General features: G+C 48.8%; 1 protein-coding gene across 1 annotated transcript; it reads left to right on the forward strand.

Annotated features, from left to right (window-relative positions):
• The first annotated feature begins 4,628 nt into the window (after nucleotides 1-4,628).
• On the forward strand, nucleotides 4,629-13,913 carry LOC131667573 (mucin-19). The gene is given in 9 exon segments (XM_058941072.1): nucleotides 4,629-4,657; nucleotides 7,815-7,939; nucleotides 8,014-8,296; nucleotides 9,211-9,403; nucleotides 9,635-9,984; nucleotides 11,558-11,895; nucleotides 11,985-13,022; nucleotides 13,099-13,367; nucleotides 13,438-13,913. Coding segments are annotated over 9 exon segments (3,018 nt in total). The 3' UTR covers nucleotides 13,831-13,913.
• Nucleotides 13,914-16,709: the final 2,796 nt, after the last annotated feature.

Here is a 16,709-nt window from a genome sequence, read left to right on the forward strand (position 1 = left end):
AAATTATATGTATTTTTATCACCTGCTCGACTGACTTGTCACAGGCCGTTTTTTTTTTTTTTTTTTTTTTTTTTTTTCGCCGCTTTTAATCGACAACTAGAACAGCAACGTGAAAAGCATCGATTGCCATCTCGACCGGAGAGATGCATTTTGTTGGACAAGCCAAGTTGAATGCCGCGCAGGTGTACTTGAATCATCAGTACGCGAGACAAAGCACACTCGATTGCAATTAACCGAACTCACGATGAATCCATTATTGGCAAAGCATTTTCATAGTAGCGCATTATTTTAAAGCTCGCGTGTTTCAGGCTTTTTCGCGTGAGCGAGTTGCCTCCCCGAAGAACCGGATCGATCGTGTATATACATATATTATAAGAGGATACATTTTTTTCGGTCTGTTTGTCGGCTGCTGATAAAAATATTTTAAATCTTCTCCTTGACCGGTTTCGCGAAATTCTTGCCCAACAGTTCTTTGAAGTATCGCTAATTAAAACTTATTATCCTTGTACATCGGCGTTTAAAAAATATATATATAAAGCGTTGTAATTCGATCGTTGGACAAAAACATAGAGGTTGTCAGGGCAGCAGGGGCGAAACAGAAGGTCAAGCCGACAATGGCTCGCAGTGGCAGGTTTCGGATATTGCGAAAAGATCGTTGTCCGCTACCGGCGCGATGTTGCTACTGGCAATTAATTAAAAATTTTTTGTTGCTGCAAGCGACTTCCTGCGCTTGTCCCTTATCGTCGTCCACACGTGGGCAGCTCGTGCGTCCGATGGCGCGATGGACAGCCCGAACCGAGGAAAAAAGTCAAGGTAAAGGGGGAGTCCTCCTCTCCCGCAAACGAGACACGGGAGGCACACACACAGTCAAGGTCGCGCCACGGTCAAGCCGAAACTCTCGCCTCTCGTTTGCATGCCGCGACTCTCGCTTTCGATCTTCTTCTCGCCGCGTCGCTTTTTAGACAATGGAGAAAGTGCCAACGATCTCCGACGGAATCCCCTTATTGCCTCTTATCGAACCCTCGCGGAAAAAAACTTGGTTCTTGATCGCTTTTACTTGGCTGTCGTGGACTTGAAACAGGGGAAAAACGTTCTTCACGCTTCACGCATATTCGTGTCGTCGAATAAAACCCACGAGCGAACGCTCGTTTCGGCGCAGAACACGCGTTGCAAAATCTCGGATAGCCACGATCGAAGCCGTTGCCGACGTTCTGTTTCGCCCTCGGCGAATACGTCACTGCCGCGTACAACTTTCGCGAAAAAGCCGGAATTTTCGCGGTTCCCTCGATCGCGAGTGCCGAAACCTTGGGAAGAATCGGTCGGTGGCTTTTTTCCCAACGCTCGACAAAGGAGTGCACGCGTGCGAGCGACGGGCGGCGCGACCGGGAAGTTATGCGCCCGATCGCAGATGCAAGAGCGCGCGGAAAGGAAAAGTGGAGCGCGGGGCGAGGCGAGCGAAAAGCGCGCGCCCGCGAGCTTCTGTGCGCGATACGCGACATTCCTGGCGGCTGACGTCAGCCAGAGACAATCGCTCCCGATGAACACGGAGAAAGTGGCTCCCTCGAAATTGCAGCGCCGCTGCGCTTGGCGAATCAAAGCTCGATCGGTCCCGCCTCGGCTTTCCGTGGCATCTTCCTTCGCACGCCGCGCCAATTTTCTCCTTTTCGTTCTCGAATTATTATTGCTAGCCTCCGTCATTGACGAGGGGCTCGCTCGCGTGACTCGACGTCGATCATCCGCTTTGGAAAAATCGTAGTACTTTGAATGCTGCACACGTGCCACCACGGCTCACGCTCAATTGTTAATCCCAATAGCAGAAATTGAATTATCGTGCGTCGAATTGATTAAGAAATTACGCCCGTTTTCCCGTAATCGCTGATTACCTTTTCACTTATAAATTTATATGAGCACACGCCCGCCGAACTTTCACGCGCGCTGAACTGATGGGCGAAAAATGCGTATGAATCGATAAAAATTACAAACGGTTGAAAGCCAATGACGCTCGATGTAAACAAGTTCGAGAATTCGAGTATGTGATTTTGGACAACTTCGATTAATGCATCATTCGATTTTATTCGCTTTTAATAATACGCAACGAAATGAGAATAGGTTTTGACTCGTGGACGGTTCTATTTGAAGGCACCGTGAATCACAATAACCGAATTCCGGAAAATGACTAAACGGCGCAAACTAGCAGTGAGTCTTCGACGAAGCTTGCGCACTGTCATTCACGAAGGGAAGTCGAAGGGGGAGCGGTTCGACGATGCGTCGATCTTGGAGAAAATGCGTGGAGGCAGGCAAGGTACGTCGAGGACAAAAGGGCGACACGATTGCTGGGCCGGCTGCGCGCGCGTAAGCTCGCGCGGGGCGAGACACAAAGAAATGCGAACGCGCGTCTCGCCTCCCACGTTTCCGAGACACCTCCCCGTACGAGAGAGCGGCGGCAGTCAATGGCCGAGCCGACTCGAGCGATATAATAGTCGAGCGACGAAAAATAGCCACGTAGATGGTGTAATACCGCGCGTTATGACACGCGCGCGCGCCCTCTCGCCGCGATCAGCCGCACGGTTTACGGACGCGCTGTTCCTTGAATGACGATCGCGCCCTCGCCGAGTGCCAATGAACCCTGCGCTGCCGCGTTACCCCGGTGCATTCGACTCGCGCTTCGGTATTTTACGAGCGTCGCCGTGGCTCTTCTTTGTTTGCAGCGCGACAATCGTTCCCTCCTCGACCGCCGACGGGCCTTGGCCCTTTCTCAAGCCACTTGATAATTTTATCGCTATCTATTTCGAGGTCAGTGTACATTTAAAAAGGTATATCTCGCGAAGGTCTCGCGTGTGTGCAAAGTGCGAGCAGCTGTAGTTCGCGTGTGAAATGTAACGTGTGGTATGCAGGTGCGATGAAAAACTTCAAATGTAGGCGTTGCCCTGTAACCAACAAGAAAACAAAGAAATTGCCATACTTGTACAAGGCACTTGATAAATACTCGCTGAATAAATAATCTTTTGGATTAACAATTATTATCGTCTGTGGTTTCGTCATGAAAAAAATAAAGAAACTAATTTTTACTCAACTCTTTGCAAATACCTTTACGTTCATTAAACAATGTAATAGTAAATAGCCGAGCACGTGCAGACGTTACGAAGAGCGGCAGTTAGCTCGCATCAATGTCAGTGTGAAATTTGTGTTGTCAGAGCTCAATCGAAACCTGCTTGTTATCGAATGGCCATCGAATGGCCAATTGCTTATGTTGTATCACGGTCAAAATATACACGACTGAATTTCGCATTGCGCTCGGATTACTCGAAAAAACAAATGAAAAAGAAACCTTGAAATTTCGGCTACGTATGCAATATCAAATCGTCTTCCGGCAAGGCGAAGACGCGATTAAAAAAAAAATACTATCCGCTCGAGAGGTGAAATAATAATAGTTCTTAGTATCGCGAAAGAGAGCAAGCAGCCGTAGGCATATGTAATCGTGTAAAAGGTATGTGCGCGAGCGGCTATTAACAAGCGTTACCCGCTGCATGCGCGCGAAAGCTATTGTGTAACACGTACATTGATTGATGCGAGGACCACGCGGAGCGTTATGGTGTGTCCCAAACATGACTAAATATTTTATCCGCTGCATAGACATTTTGCAACGCTACTCCGCCTGCCCGCGAACGCTCGGCTTTTTTTTTATTTTCTCGACAGCTCGTCGTATAACGAGCCACGATGTACAAACTGTAGAATAAGCCAATGTGTAAGCTGCATGAAAAGCTCCACTGCTGAATTGGAGAAGCGTAAGATGATTAATTCAACTCGTTCGAGCTCAGAATCAATATCCAGAATACGAGTATATGAAAAGAAATGCCAGCGGGAAAAAGCAGTAGGTAATAATTTAGCATCGATAAGCATCAAAAAACCGTAATAGAGCGAAAGTGACGTAAGCGCTAGAAGCGAATGATAATCAATCGGATGGACAGGAGAAATGAGAATTAATTTTGAGGCTCGAGCTTTTTCGGCTCCATGAGAACGAAAAAGAAAAAAAAAAACGATCGGCGTTATGGAGCACGGCGTTGGCGCGCGCGCGTGTGATCGGATAAGCTGCGATACTCGCAGGTATACACGACGCTGTCCCTCACCCTGAAAGCTCTCGTTGCGTCTGCAGTTTGCGAGAGTGTGCGAGGTGGGGTGGCGCGTATAAAAAGCTACTACCAGCAACGGCAGCCTCCTCATAGTTGACCGAGTTGTCGTCATTGCCGACGAGCGGGTAAAAGCTCTTTTTCACTGTCTCACTCGCCAGGCGCTATTGTGGGATGTGTCGGTGATCGTCGAGAGTGAAACACACACACACACACATACACACACGAGAGTGTAGCACACGCACAGAGAGATAAAGAGAGAGAGAGAGCGTCTCTCTTTCTCCAAGTCGAGTCGAGTGGAGCGATCGGCGCGTAGCTTTGGGGGCCTTTTCCTTTCTCTTTGCGCGAGTGGGGGAGACAGCCTGCTGCCGTAGCACACACAGGCCGCTTCGATACCTGGCAGACTGCTCGCGCCAGGCCAACAGTCGGTCGGCCAGTCAGAGCCGGCAGACAGCAGCCCCCGAATTCTCAACACCAGCGCGACAATCCTACACACCAGACATGCGTACTGTCGGCGGCGCCTTATTCCTGTGAGTACCCACTTTTTCGTTCTCTTCTCTCTCTCTCTCTCTCTCTTTCTCTCTCTTTCTCTCTATCCTCCGTTTCAACGAGAGGAAAAAAGAAAAAAAGAACACGCGTCGTGCGTTAAAGAAATTCTCCCCCCCCTCCCCTCCCCGTGTTGCCGATTTTTCCAAGCATCACTTTCACTCTCGAGATGCTGCGAGCGATATATACGTGTGTTGTTCGCCCTGAACCGTGAAATCGACAATTAGAGCGCGAGATATTATCGACCTGTACGACCGGCGGAGAAATGTTAATGTACGATCGCAAGCCTGTTTTTCTTTTTCTTTTTTTCGCGCGCGCGCGCGTGAAACGGGCAGCTGCGCAACGCGGAGAAAGAGAGTCGCAATCGCGATTAGATTGATAGAAGAGACAGAGTACGCGTCTCGGGATTAATGCTCGACTGCCCATCATAATTAGCGTGTCAAAATCAGAGAAGCCCGCTGCTATCCTCATTGCTCAACTCGTGTTCCGCTCATTTTTCTCCCGTTCGATTTCATTAACGCTATTCTCGCACGATCGTTGCGCCGAGTTCCCGTAGAGATTTCCTTTTTTGCATGCTCGCCCAAAGTTTAGCGCGTCGTCGGTGATTCGCGGCGTTCCGTTCCGGTTACGTTTCGACCAGAGTGCGTAAAACTAGCTTGCTTCAGTTACATACTCAACGCATTCCGAAGCGTCCGCAACCCTTATCTAACGCACCTGAGCCGCCGCCGCGTTGAGCAACGCACCGTTGCACTGTAGCCCCGAAAACGCGACGGGCGGACAGGATAAACGAGAAAATTACGTCGGATCGAATTAATATTTAAAGGCGTCGCCCACGCGCGGCGCGAAACTTTCCGCGAGCGAGCGTTTGCAAAGCAAATTTTCCATTGTCCCGCGGACAGGACTCCTACGCCGAGAGACAGCTGAAAGCCGCGCGAGCGAGAAAGAACAACGCCGCCGAGATTCCGATTCTCGGAAGAAAGAGAAGGAAAAAACGAACGCGTCGCGTGGGACAGCAATAGAAAGCGAGGCGATCAGCGCGCCTCGTCGCGTGCCCTCTTTTCGCAATCAGATTTTCGCGCCAATTTTACGCGCTGCATCCGCGGCGCGTGGCTCTGCGGGCCTTTGCCGTTCCACTTACGATTATCCTCTGCCGCCTGTCGCTGGAAGCCGACCAGCTCGTTTATATTCACTCGCGCGACCGTCTCGCGGTTCGTTTTTCTTCCTCCCGGTACTTTCCTTTTCTAAAATCTCGATTGATCGGCAACTACGATACCGGCTTCGTTTACGGCTCGCGCGCCAAATGCTCGATTACATTATCGATGAATATGCCGGGCCGAGTGTCTTATAACAGCGTTCAACTTGCGCCACTTAATCCAATCGATTAGATGTCTCAATCGTTGATACTCGATCGATTACGCGCCGTGGAGCAAAAAACTACGCGTCTACGCTTCATCCGTCAGTTGCACGTTAGCTTTTTCTCTTCGAATAACGCGCTCGCGCGGAAAAAAACAAAGCGCGGAGGCTTTACTGACATGTCTCTCTCTCTCTCTTTCTCGTATATATAGTTTTTTTAGGTCCATCGCGTGCTAACTGCTCGCGGCGTTAGAAAATGTTTTAGATTCCTTCAAAGATTTTCTCATTCCAAGCTGAAAAGCTGCGCGAATTGCTTATAAATTACACAGTGTAAAATGCTAAACGCCTATAAACAGTAATCCTTCTCATATTCTTTTTCGCGTTTGTTAACTATCAATTACTCTTGCTATAAAAATTGCATTTATTTCAGTTTGCACAAAGAATTCCGTTAATCGTTGACATAGTCTTTGAAAAAGGCGCGTTCAACGCGCATTTATTCGAATAACTTGAGCGGAGCATCGCTATGGAAAGAATTTTTGAGTTTTCGGGACCTTTCGGTAGTTTTACGCGATCGGAAATGTGCAGCGTAGAATAAAAATGAAAGTATTATTATTGATACGCGACTGCGTTTTCGAGGCTCGAGTGTCGTTGCGGAAACCGTGAGTATTCTAGACGGTGACTAATGCAGGAGCACACTGGGTGCTAAGTCAGCATGGAACGCGTTAGTGTTGTAGATTGATTTCGAGGAAATTACTTACTATGTATTATCGATGTATTAGCTGAAAAGCTTAATTTTGAAAGTGAAATTTATTTCATATAACTCAGTGATATTGAAATTCGTTAGTTCATTACCTTGTCGATAAGAAAATTCTACTATAATTCGCAAAATGCATAGCTTGAAAATTAGCTCGGTCCAAAGATGTAAATTGAAAACTCAATCTTAGTTATTGATTAATTGATAATAAAGAAAAAAAGGAATTAATGTGAAATTAATGAATTAATATGGAAATGTTGAGATTGCGATTAACCAGAGTGATATAATTTAGAAACTTATAATATAAATTGTTTTTGATGATGTAACTTAAGCGAGTGTGAATCGAACGCGAGCGGGGAAGAAAATTCGATAAGCGAGGTTGAGCAAACGAGCGACACCGTTGATAACGACTGCACGACATCGAGCGACAAGAAAACTGCGAAACTGCAGAACTGACTCCGTCTGGCCTTATTCGTCTATTTCTACTTGCGGATAGAGCGAACGAGCGTTCGCCGGCGACAAATCGATTCGCGAGCATTCCAAGCTAGATGCGCCGGAGTAAATCGAAGGGCGAACGTTCGCTCGCGCGGATGTTCCAATTACGAGCGAGAAATGAAGTTAGCGGTGGCGTCTAGATATGTTACGCGTATGCGCTTGCTCTCGCGTACGGCTCGGGCGCACTCGCGCGAGAAGACAATCAGATAAGCGTGCGCTTTATTTCTATTTGTCCGCTGTTTTCCAAAGCCATTATTTACTTTTCGATATCGCCGGGCTCGTTATTCCCGTAGCCCGACGTCGCATTTTGGCTTTATACGAAGCATTTGTCAAGCTTGCCAGTGCGCCATTCCATTCCGCATTCGCTACGGCCATTACTGCACCTGAATCGCGCTTGACGAATAATTCACGATTCCGCTAGAAAGACAGCGAGCCTGATATCACTCGGGCGTGCAATGCGCTTAATTATCCGTATCAGCGGGCGCATTAGAAAAGCGACTTTCGACGGCTAAAAGTATACGTTGGTTGTCAATCGACAGGCTGCAGGTATGCTACGTGCTGGCATTGCCGGGCGGCAAGGTGCACGGGCACGAGCTGGAGGAGATGCCGCTGATCCACGGCGAGCCGATAATATCGGCGAAGGCGCGCGCCGCGCGTATCGCAGGTAAGCCTGTCGATCCAACTCTCCCACCCCCAAAATCGCCCGATAAATGTCGTCATTGCTTCAGCGCTTTTCAGAGTTCGTCTCGTCGCACAAGGTACCCGAGCACGCGCTGCGCAAGGACGCCCGGCTGTTGGAGCGTCGCCAAGACGACAGCCACGACGACGCGGACGAGGACGACGAGGCGCGAGACGAGGCTCGGCCCGGTCGGCAGCAGCCGCTACGTAGGGCCCACGTCGACCTCGAGAACTTCGGCAGCACGGGCTTGCTGCACGAGGACGAGTCGGCAAGAGGCTCCGGCCATCGCGTCGGGCAGTACGCTGCCAGACAAGAGGAGCCGCTCTCTGGCGTCAGAGTCAGGTTGGTTCGGATCGCTTTCGATCGCGACCGGCCGAGCGCCGGCTGTACGCCGATGACTTTCGCTTAATCGGATTTTACACGCTCGTGATTTACCTCCTCTGTTATTCTATTACTCAACCCGTGTTATTATGTTCTCGTATCTCGTGGTTATTTTTAGAATTCGGCGTGTTTCTACTTTTCCATCTCTCTCTCTCTCTCTCTCTCTCTCTCTCTCTCTCTCTCTCTCTCTCTCTCTCTCTCTCTCTCTCTCTCTCTCTCTCTCTCACTCTTGCACCTTTTGCCACGAATATTTCGGCGCTTGCTCACGACACTTTCCGCTCCCTCGCAGCGTTTTTTTATGCCAAATAACTGCCTGTCGAAATGAATTAACATACACAGTCGCGGTTCTTTTTCCTCTTCGTTCTCACTTTAGAAATGTGTTTTCTTTTTTCTCCGACGCTGCTACCGTTGGCATTGGCGTGAAAAGAAAAAGACTTTCGCTCGCGTCTCCGAATTATGTTGACCTTGCTGCTACTCGTCGTGACGAGAATAAGTGGTTTTCATTCTTTTTTTCTCTCGCTCTTCATCCTTATTTGCGTATTCCATCGATTCGCAGAATTAATGCGAATTCTCGTGCCGGGGAGCCTTGATGGTTTCTTTTCCCACTTACTTTTTTATTTTATTTATTTATACCTTTTTCGGGGGCGGGAGGAAGGCCGATTGGTCTCGCTTTCACGCGCGCTTATTCCGAATTACGCTTCTGCGAGCGTACGCGCATTAATTAAATGCCACTCCGAATACATGCGCTGCCTTATGCCGAAAACGAGCATCGCGTCGAGATGCGCCGATACGTGACTAACGGAGCACGCCATTTTCATCGGTCGATTCTTGGTTTTCGTCGAGCGTCACTGACGAACGAACCGATGGCCTTTCAGCTCGGAGAACCCGACGACAATGTTGCCGATTCTGACGACCCAGAGGGACTATCGTCCATTCGACTTTGTGCCAGTAAACATCATACGGGAAGATGGCAAAGGAGGCGCCTCTTTTCTACCCTTCGATAACAAGAATTTCGAAGATCTAGGGGATGTGAATCTCGTTCCGGCAGGCTCCAACACTCGAATCCAGGTAAACGTAACGGTGTAAAGTCGGGTAAACCGGATTGTCTTATTTTTAAAGCCAACATCGATACAACGGTCAAATGCAACGCAACTGCGTATCGGCTTTGAGAAAAATGGCGGTGCGAGCCCCTCGAGCGCATCTGCCTTCGCGCAATGGCGCGTTCGTTCGAGAGCGATCGCTTGCCGGTTATCGTCGATCCGTTGTAAATATTGACGCCATTTCGAACGTAAAATCCAGGTGAAGAAAGGTCCGAACGGCAAGGATTACGAGTACGAGTACGTGTACTACTACTATTACGACGAGGACGACGAGGGCAAAGGGTCCACTTCCAGTGGCGGCAAGGACGCGGCGACGAGAGGCCAGAGCAGCTCGCAGAGGCAGCGCGGCAATTCCAACAGGAATAAGTACAGCACGGTGGAGCGTAACAACGTGGGCTCGTCTTCGACGGCCGAGCCAGTGATAAACGAGGTGATCCCGAGCGCAGCGACCAACGGAAACGGAAACAGGGCAAGGCAACTGGAGAGCAGCCATCACCACGAGGAAGTCGCAGAGGAGAGACTACCCACGAACACGCGTTTCCCGCCAAGGTACACCTCCTTCCTTCCTTCCTTCCATTTTCTACTGTGATTATCGCTCTGCTGTCCGATGGCTTCGCTCGCGCCAGCACTCTCGGCAAGTGTAATTAGACGTTGGATAACCGAGAGCTAGCTGGCTGATTTATTGGACGATCATCCTCGATGTTCGTTTAATGATACGCAAAACACACGTAAAAGACAAATTTATGCACCGGGCCGCCGTGTACGTCGATGAGAACTAAAACTCGTTGACCACATCCTCGATGGCTCGCTTGACATTTACAGTCGAGGAAAGAGATATTCTAATAATTTCGTCACCGTTTCCCATTTAGAAATCGGTATCGCATCTTACTCAATTGACGGTGTATCGGTTACCGCTTGCGCGCACCTCGCTTACCGAGACTGCAATACTTTACAGGAAGAACAAAAAGTTAAACACAAGTGGCCATTGAAATGTCCATAAAAATTATCGGCAAGCGATAAAGCCCTGTAAATTATTTCCCCCGACCAAGTGCATATGCACGCGCGGTGTTACCCCCCGATTAATAACGAAATAATTGGCTAAACAAAGTACTTATGTAAACGAATATAACTCACGTTAGGGAAAAATTAGAGCGAGCGTAAAATAGTCGTCGTTCGTGAATTTCATTAAACAAAACAAACAGACAAGTCAAGCGGGTAACGTTCGTTCTTCGCTCGTCAAGTTTTACGACCAAGAAAATATCTAAGTAGCTCGCTGTCTTCCTTTTTCCTTTATCCTGTTCTTTTTTTCTCTCGTTTTTTTTTCTTTGTCGCGTTCGCGAGTAGTACGTACAGGCGGTCGCCCGCCTGCCTCGGTAACTCGTCCATAATTGCACGCTTCGCCGTGCCCGAGCAATTGCAGTTAGTAGAATGAGAAAACACGAATTAACGCAGACAATGCTCCGCGCGGGAGAAGAGGAAGGCAGAAAAAAAGTGTACAGCACACCCACTATACTGCGCTCGGACGACGACGATCGGCCAATTACTCGTGTAACGCGCGCCCGTCTACCGGTGAAAACGCGCCGAGCTTTCCCGAGCGAACAACGGGACGAAAATTAAGACAGAGTAATGTGTCGAACGCGCGGACTTTCGCTTCGGAGCTACGAGATCGCGGCGAGGAGCGAGAAAAAGTAACGATAATAACACGCGCGCGCCGCTTCTTTTGCGGAATGATTCAAATAAGCCGCTGGCTTGAACGTCATTCGTCGGCAGTAGGGCGCAAGGGAAATCGAAGCAGACGTGCTTGACTTTCCGTTTCACACGTCTCGGTACACCTTTCTGCCATTGTGTGCCTTTCGTTGTTTTTTTTTTTTTTTTTTTTCGCGGAGCGTATTCTCAACTCATTTTCACGTCAATGTAATGCGACTGTCGCGTAGCTCGCATACGTGGCACAAATTTTCCTAAGCGATCGGAATCGCATCTTCCACTGCCACTCGCGTTGCTCCAATTTCACACGCAAGAAAGTTTTATCTGCGTTCGATACGCCAAAAAACCATTTGGAATTTCACTTGCTCACGGCAGCTCGACGATCGCACTCACGAAACGATTTTCCTGAATTGTTTAGAGCGCGCTCAAACCACGCATCGCAGGAGCTGCCACAGCCAACGGAACGCGCGAGCCGCGGTCGCGGAAATCGACAGCGTTCGTCCACCATCGAACCCATCGACTCGAGTAGCTTCCGTGGGCATCAAGAAGGTCCCGAATTCCCGCCGAATTTACCGAACGGTCCTGTGAGATTCCTCGGCGTGACGCCTAACGAGGGCAACGAGGAGAAATCCACGACGACCGCTCGAGGACGCGCAAGACCATCGAGAATTCAGGAGCCAGCGCCGGTGCAAGAAGCCTACGACGAGCCTGTTTACGCGCGGAAACGACCTGCTTCCGGCCAGTACGAGGTGAATTGTTTTTCGCGACATATCGACATGGAATTGCAAGTACTTTACGAACACTGCAATGCCCCTTACAGTCGCAAGAGCGCGCGGAAAGACCAGCACAAGCGCACTTCCGTCAGCAGTCGTACCAAAGCCGCGACGAAGAGTTCGGCACCCCAGGACCAAGCTACTTACCAACGTCGAGTCCGCGCAGTACTCAGCACGAGGAGCTCGAGTCTTACACCGACTATTCGACCGAAGTGACCGATGCGCCGACCACTCAGGTGCCCTCGGCCATGCAGAAAGTTGCTCTCGACCTCTATGCTTTCCTGCAGCAAGGTCGCAGCAACCTAGTCGACTTCGTGAAGGAGGCCGACGACGAAAGCACCGAGTCCGGCGTCGCCGCCGACAATCTCACCACCGAGCTGCCGCTCACTACTGGCCTCGACGACGATGCCACCTCGCCCCCGCACACCACCGCTCCGACCACCACCACGACCACCACCAGCACCACCAGCACCACCACGACTACGAGCAGCACGACGACGACTGCTGCGCCGCCAGCTGCGAGTACCGAGGAGCCGTCGAGCCCTGGCTTCGGCCGCAACAAGTTCAAGCGACCCGGCATCGCCGGATCGCCAGCGGCCTCCCGCCACCGATTCAAGTCCGGCAACGGCGCGGCGACCACCGAGCCCAGCGCGCCCGACTCCAGCGTGCCAGCCAGTCCGACCCAGCGCACGCGCGGTCGATTCGGCGCTCACGCGACCCCGGCAGGCGGCACTCCTGCCTTCAAGCGCGCCAGACCGTCGATCCAGAAGCACCAGTCGCCCGAGGAGCCGGCCGCGCAGAAGGACAGCGCCGAGAAGGCGAACCAAGACGCGGCCAAGACTGCGCCGCGCGGTCGCTACCGCGGCACCTCGGCGAGGTCCGGCGCGCAGGCGCCCGCCAAGACGACCGCTGCGCCGAGCACCGCCTCGTCCGAGAAAGCGGCGCCACCGCCGCCGCCGCCGCCGCCGCCGCTCGGCCCCGCTGTGCACCGACCCGCCGGGCTCAACAAGCTGGCCGGCCTGAATAGACGCCGCGGCGGCAGGCCGGGAGCCCCGGCCGCTGCCGCTGCTGCGCCGGCCGCCACCGACGATGGTACGTGAACGGGCGCTCGCCCCCCCCCCCCCCCCCCGCGCGCAGTCGCCGTCGCGGCTGTCTCGCCTCGCTCATGGCTCCGTGGTTTTCGCAGCCGAGCAGACGGCCCCGCCGGCCGGTCCAGTGCCGGAGGGCGCGGAGCCGCAGAAGACGGCGCCGAGGATAGCCGTCGGCGGGCCGAGGGCCAAGCCTCTGGGCAAGCCCCTCGCGAAGCCTGGCGCGGCGAGACTGAGCAGCCTGAGGCCGAGACTCGGCGGCCCGACCAGCACGACCACCACGGAGAGCCCCGCCGAGGCTGCCCCGGCCGCCGAAGCCGCCGTCGAGGAGCCGGCCAGCGAGGGGACCGAGGAGGAGACCAGACAGGTGCGTTGTCGACGGGCCGCTCGCCCGACGAGGCCCTCGGACCCGAGCTGACGCGGCGCCGGCTTTGCAGGCGGCAGCGGAGGCGAGTCCCGCGACCAAGCCCACCACGGCCAACCCGCTGAGCAAGCTCCGCCAGCGCAACAGGATCCAGGTGCACCCGAGGACGACGACCGCCCGGACGACCATCTCGCCGGCGGCGCGCCGCTCGAACTTGTTGCCGAGGCGCAAAACTACCGAGGCGCCGCCGGAAGCCGAGCCGCTTGTGACCGAGGCCGAGGCCGAGGCCGGCCAGGACGAGGCTGCCGACTCGACGGAGAGCCAGCCGGCGGCGACGCCGCTCGAGACCAGTACTGCCGCCGCCAAGCACGAGGAAAGCCGAGCTCTCAGCAGCCTCCTCGCGCCGAGACGTAGGATAGCGCCGAGGAGACCAGGACAGCCAATCGCCCCGGCGAACGGCGACTAAATTCTTCTCCGGCGAGTCGATTGAAAAACAATATCAAGCGAACGAATGGGAACGTTTCGCTGAAGCGGCTTCATTCTATAGTCATTGCGCAATAATTATTACGCGCTCGTGATCGGCGCTCGGAACATTGCTTCTCGAGCGACAATAGAGGTATAACAACCGTGACAAATGCGTTCTCCGTAGCGTCGCGTGCAGCTCCTCGAGATGTTTCCGTAACGACGCGAGAGCTACGAACGCTGCCTGCCTCTCTTTCCTTCTTTTTTTTATTTTTTTATTTTATTTTTTTTTATTTTCTTTATTTTTTATTTTTTGCAATTGCCGTGTCGAAGAAACGTGAAAGTTCATTTAGAAATCCACGCTGCGTGCGTTATCTTTATCGAGCTAATAAATACTTTTGTATTTGAAAGCTGTTATGTAAATGCCGCGCAACAATGCGGCGGCGGCTTTCCATTTTCGTTTTGTAAATTATTATTGCATCTCTTTCATGTTTCTTACGAATATTCCTTCTTTCTGTAACTTTAAGACCATGTATCGCCTACAACGTACCGCCTAGTTAGTGTTAATGTGACTTATTTATGTAATAAAAGAAAACCAGATAAAAATATTTGCGTACTGATATCTTTGCAAACAAGAAAAAAAACAATGCTTTACGAATGAGAACGGGAACATATTTTTTGTTGGAATTTTTTTACGAACGTAAAAAGTGCCTCCATACGCTCGATATGACTATCGGTCAAGTTCATCTTTTATGACGCGACTCTTCCTACTGTAGTAGTAACTTTCCTCGCAATGTTTATCTTTCAATTTATCGTATTCCTTACGCAATAATTATACCTGCACATTCCTACATTTCTTCTCACACCATTTTTACTTTAATCTCTTACCTACGTTTCACGTAAACTTTTATATATTTTGACAGTAAGTTGTATTGTTCGCTCGATTTTCTCATCAGTGATATCTATATATACGAAAAACTCTCACGGCAAAGCATTCGGTGTGTTAGACTTCTGGGTGTAAGGAGCAGCATATTGTTATGAGGAGCGAGGGAAATCTGACGCACGCAATTCTATCGACTAGTCTCCACGTTCCATAGGCACCTCCTACAGTTCGAAAGTGCCATGCAATGCACTTCATCATTATAGTTTATACGCCGATTTTTGAATTATTACGACAATGCCCATCTATTGTGACGAGACATCTAACAAAAGATTCCGGTTTCGAATGCATTCAGTTTACTGTATCTAACGACAACGTAATTTATTACTTGACGAGTTTACATTTTCCTCGCGTTGACATTCTCGGATTCTCAAAATCTATGCTTAAACCGACAATAAATATCTTTTTGTTGCTATGTATGCGCATAATTTACGTTTCTCCACAGATTTTAGAATAAAGAGAAAGGAGATTTTGCTTGTTCCGTGCGTTATGACTGTGAACGTGGGAGACTTTTTATTAATATACTCGCGATAAGGCAGATTGACAATGTAACAAATTCAAACTTGATACAATGTGATTAAGAAAGGAAGATTTTTTAATACTATTTTTAAGATGAAATAATTAAAAATGATTGATTGACAATTTATTTGAATGATATTTTCATTTCAATCCTTTGTCTAATTGTACGATGTTATTATTATTTTTTCGTACTCCATTTCATAAAAACCGATGATACACACACATAAATTTTAAGTTTAAAAACCCACAGTTCAATTATTCGTATACAATTAAATCAACTACATGTTATTGCATTAATGTAATATAAGAGTTTCCTTAATTTTAAATGATATCCATGAATTCTATTTTTATCTTCAGTTTAAGTAAATTTATTTCACGAAACTTTGTCTTTTATAAAATCAATATAATAATAATAAAAATATACCATACAGCAAAAATCACATGTGTTGAATTAATACACGCGGCGCTCATTTACACACAATATCGTTCATTAGCAAATTTGAAATGGAGTAATAAATGAATCTTAAATGAGTTATGTCAATACATATGTGAATTACGTAAGTTTCAGAATATGATTAAAAATAGGCAACGCGAAATTTCACATTTGTTAACAATCATACTCATAAATACAAACCTTCAAAAACTATTGCTGTATTACTTTGACCAACTGATAGAAAACAAAAAGAAAACAACTATATTAAATATTTTTAAATTAATTTACTTTACTCTTGAACAGTTCAGATCTGCTATAAACTGGAATTAACAATAATTATTCTGTTTTGATAAAGTCGAAAAATTAACATTATTAATTTCAATCCTGCAAGCGCGAGCAATTGCATGTATGGAGGATAATATGATAGCCCAAATAATTGTCCAATTGAGTAGAACGCGAACATTTCTGTAGGAAGAAATTTCCCTTCGTTCGACTATCAAGATTTGGCTCTATTTGTGTTGCTATCTGGCAAAACTATTAGTTAAAAAAATTAAAAACCCTCAGTTCTTGTTTTGTAAACAATAGATAAACGTAATGACGTTAACAAAATGGAACAAAATAATCATGGTTACATTTCAGACGAACAAATTTTAACATCAGTAGTAACAATCGATATCGGTCAGAGATTGCGAAAAATTTCGGAATACACACATCATCCTTATTAATTTACGTAGATATAAACAGTATTGAAGTTTAATGAAGTATTGAAACTAGTAAGCGTGAACTTGGAAACGCAAAAGTTTGATAGAAAAAATATGTCGATGTTGATATTTCAGTAGTAATATGCTATTATGGTAGGACATTACCGGATCATCCAGTGTCTAACACTATTGCCATCTATAAAAACTCAAATAATAATGACAGCATAGTTTGACACTACTAATTATATAAAGAATACTTCATAATATTTGTTACAAGTGAGTAGTTCAAT

The sequence above is a fragment of the Phymastichus coffea genome, unplaced genomic scaffold (genome assembly GCF_024137745.1).
Source record: "Phymastichus coffea isolate CEN01 unplaced genomic scaffold, Cenicafe_Pcof_1.1 PCOF00068, whole genome shotgun sequence".
Taxonomy (NCBI): domain Eukaryota; kingdom Metazoa; phylum Arthropoda; class Insecta; order Hymenoptera; family Eulophidae; genus Phymastichus; species Phymastichus coffea.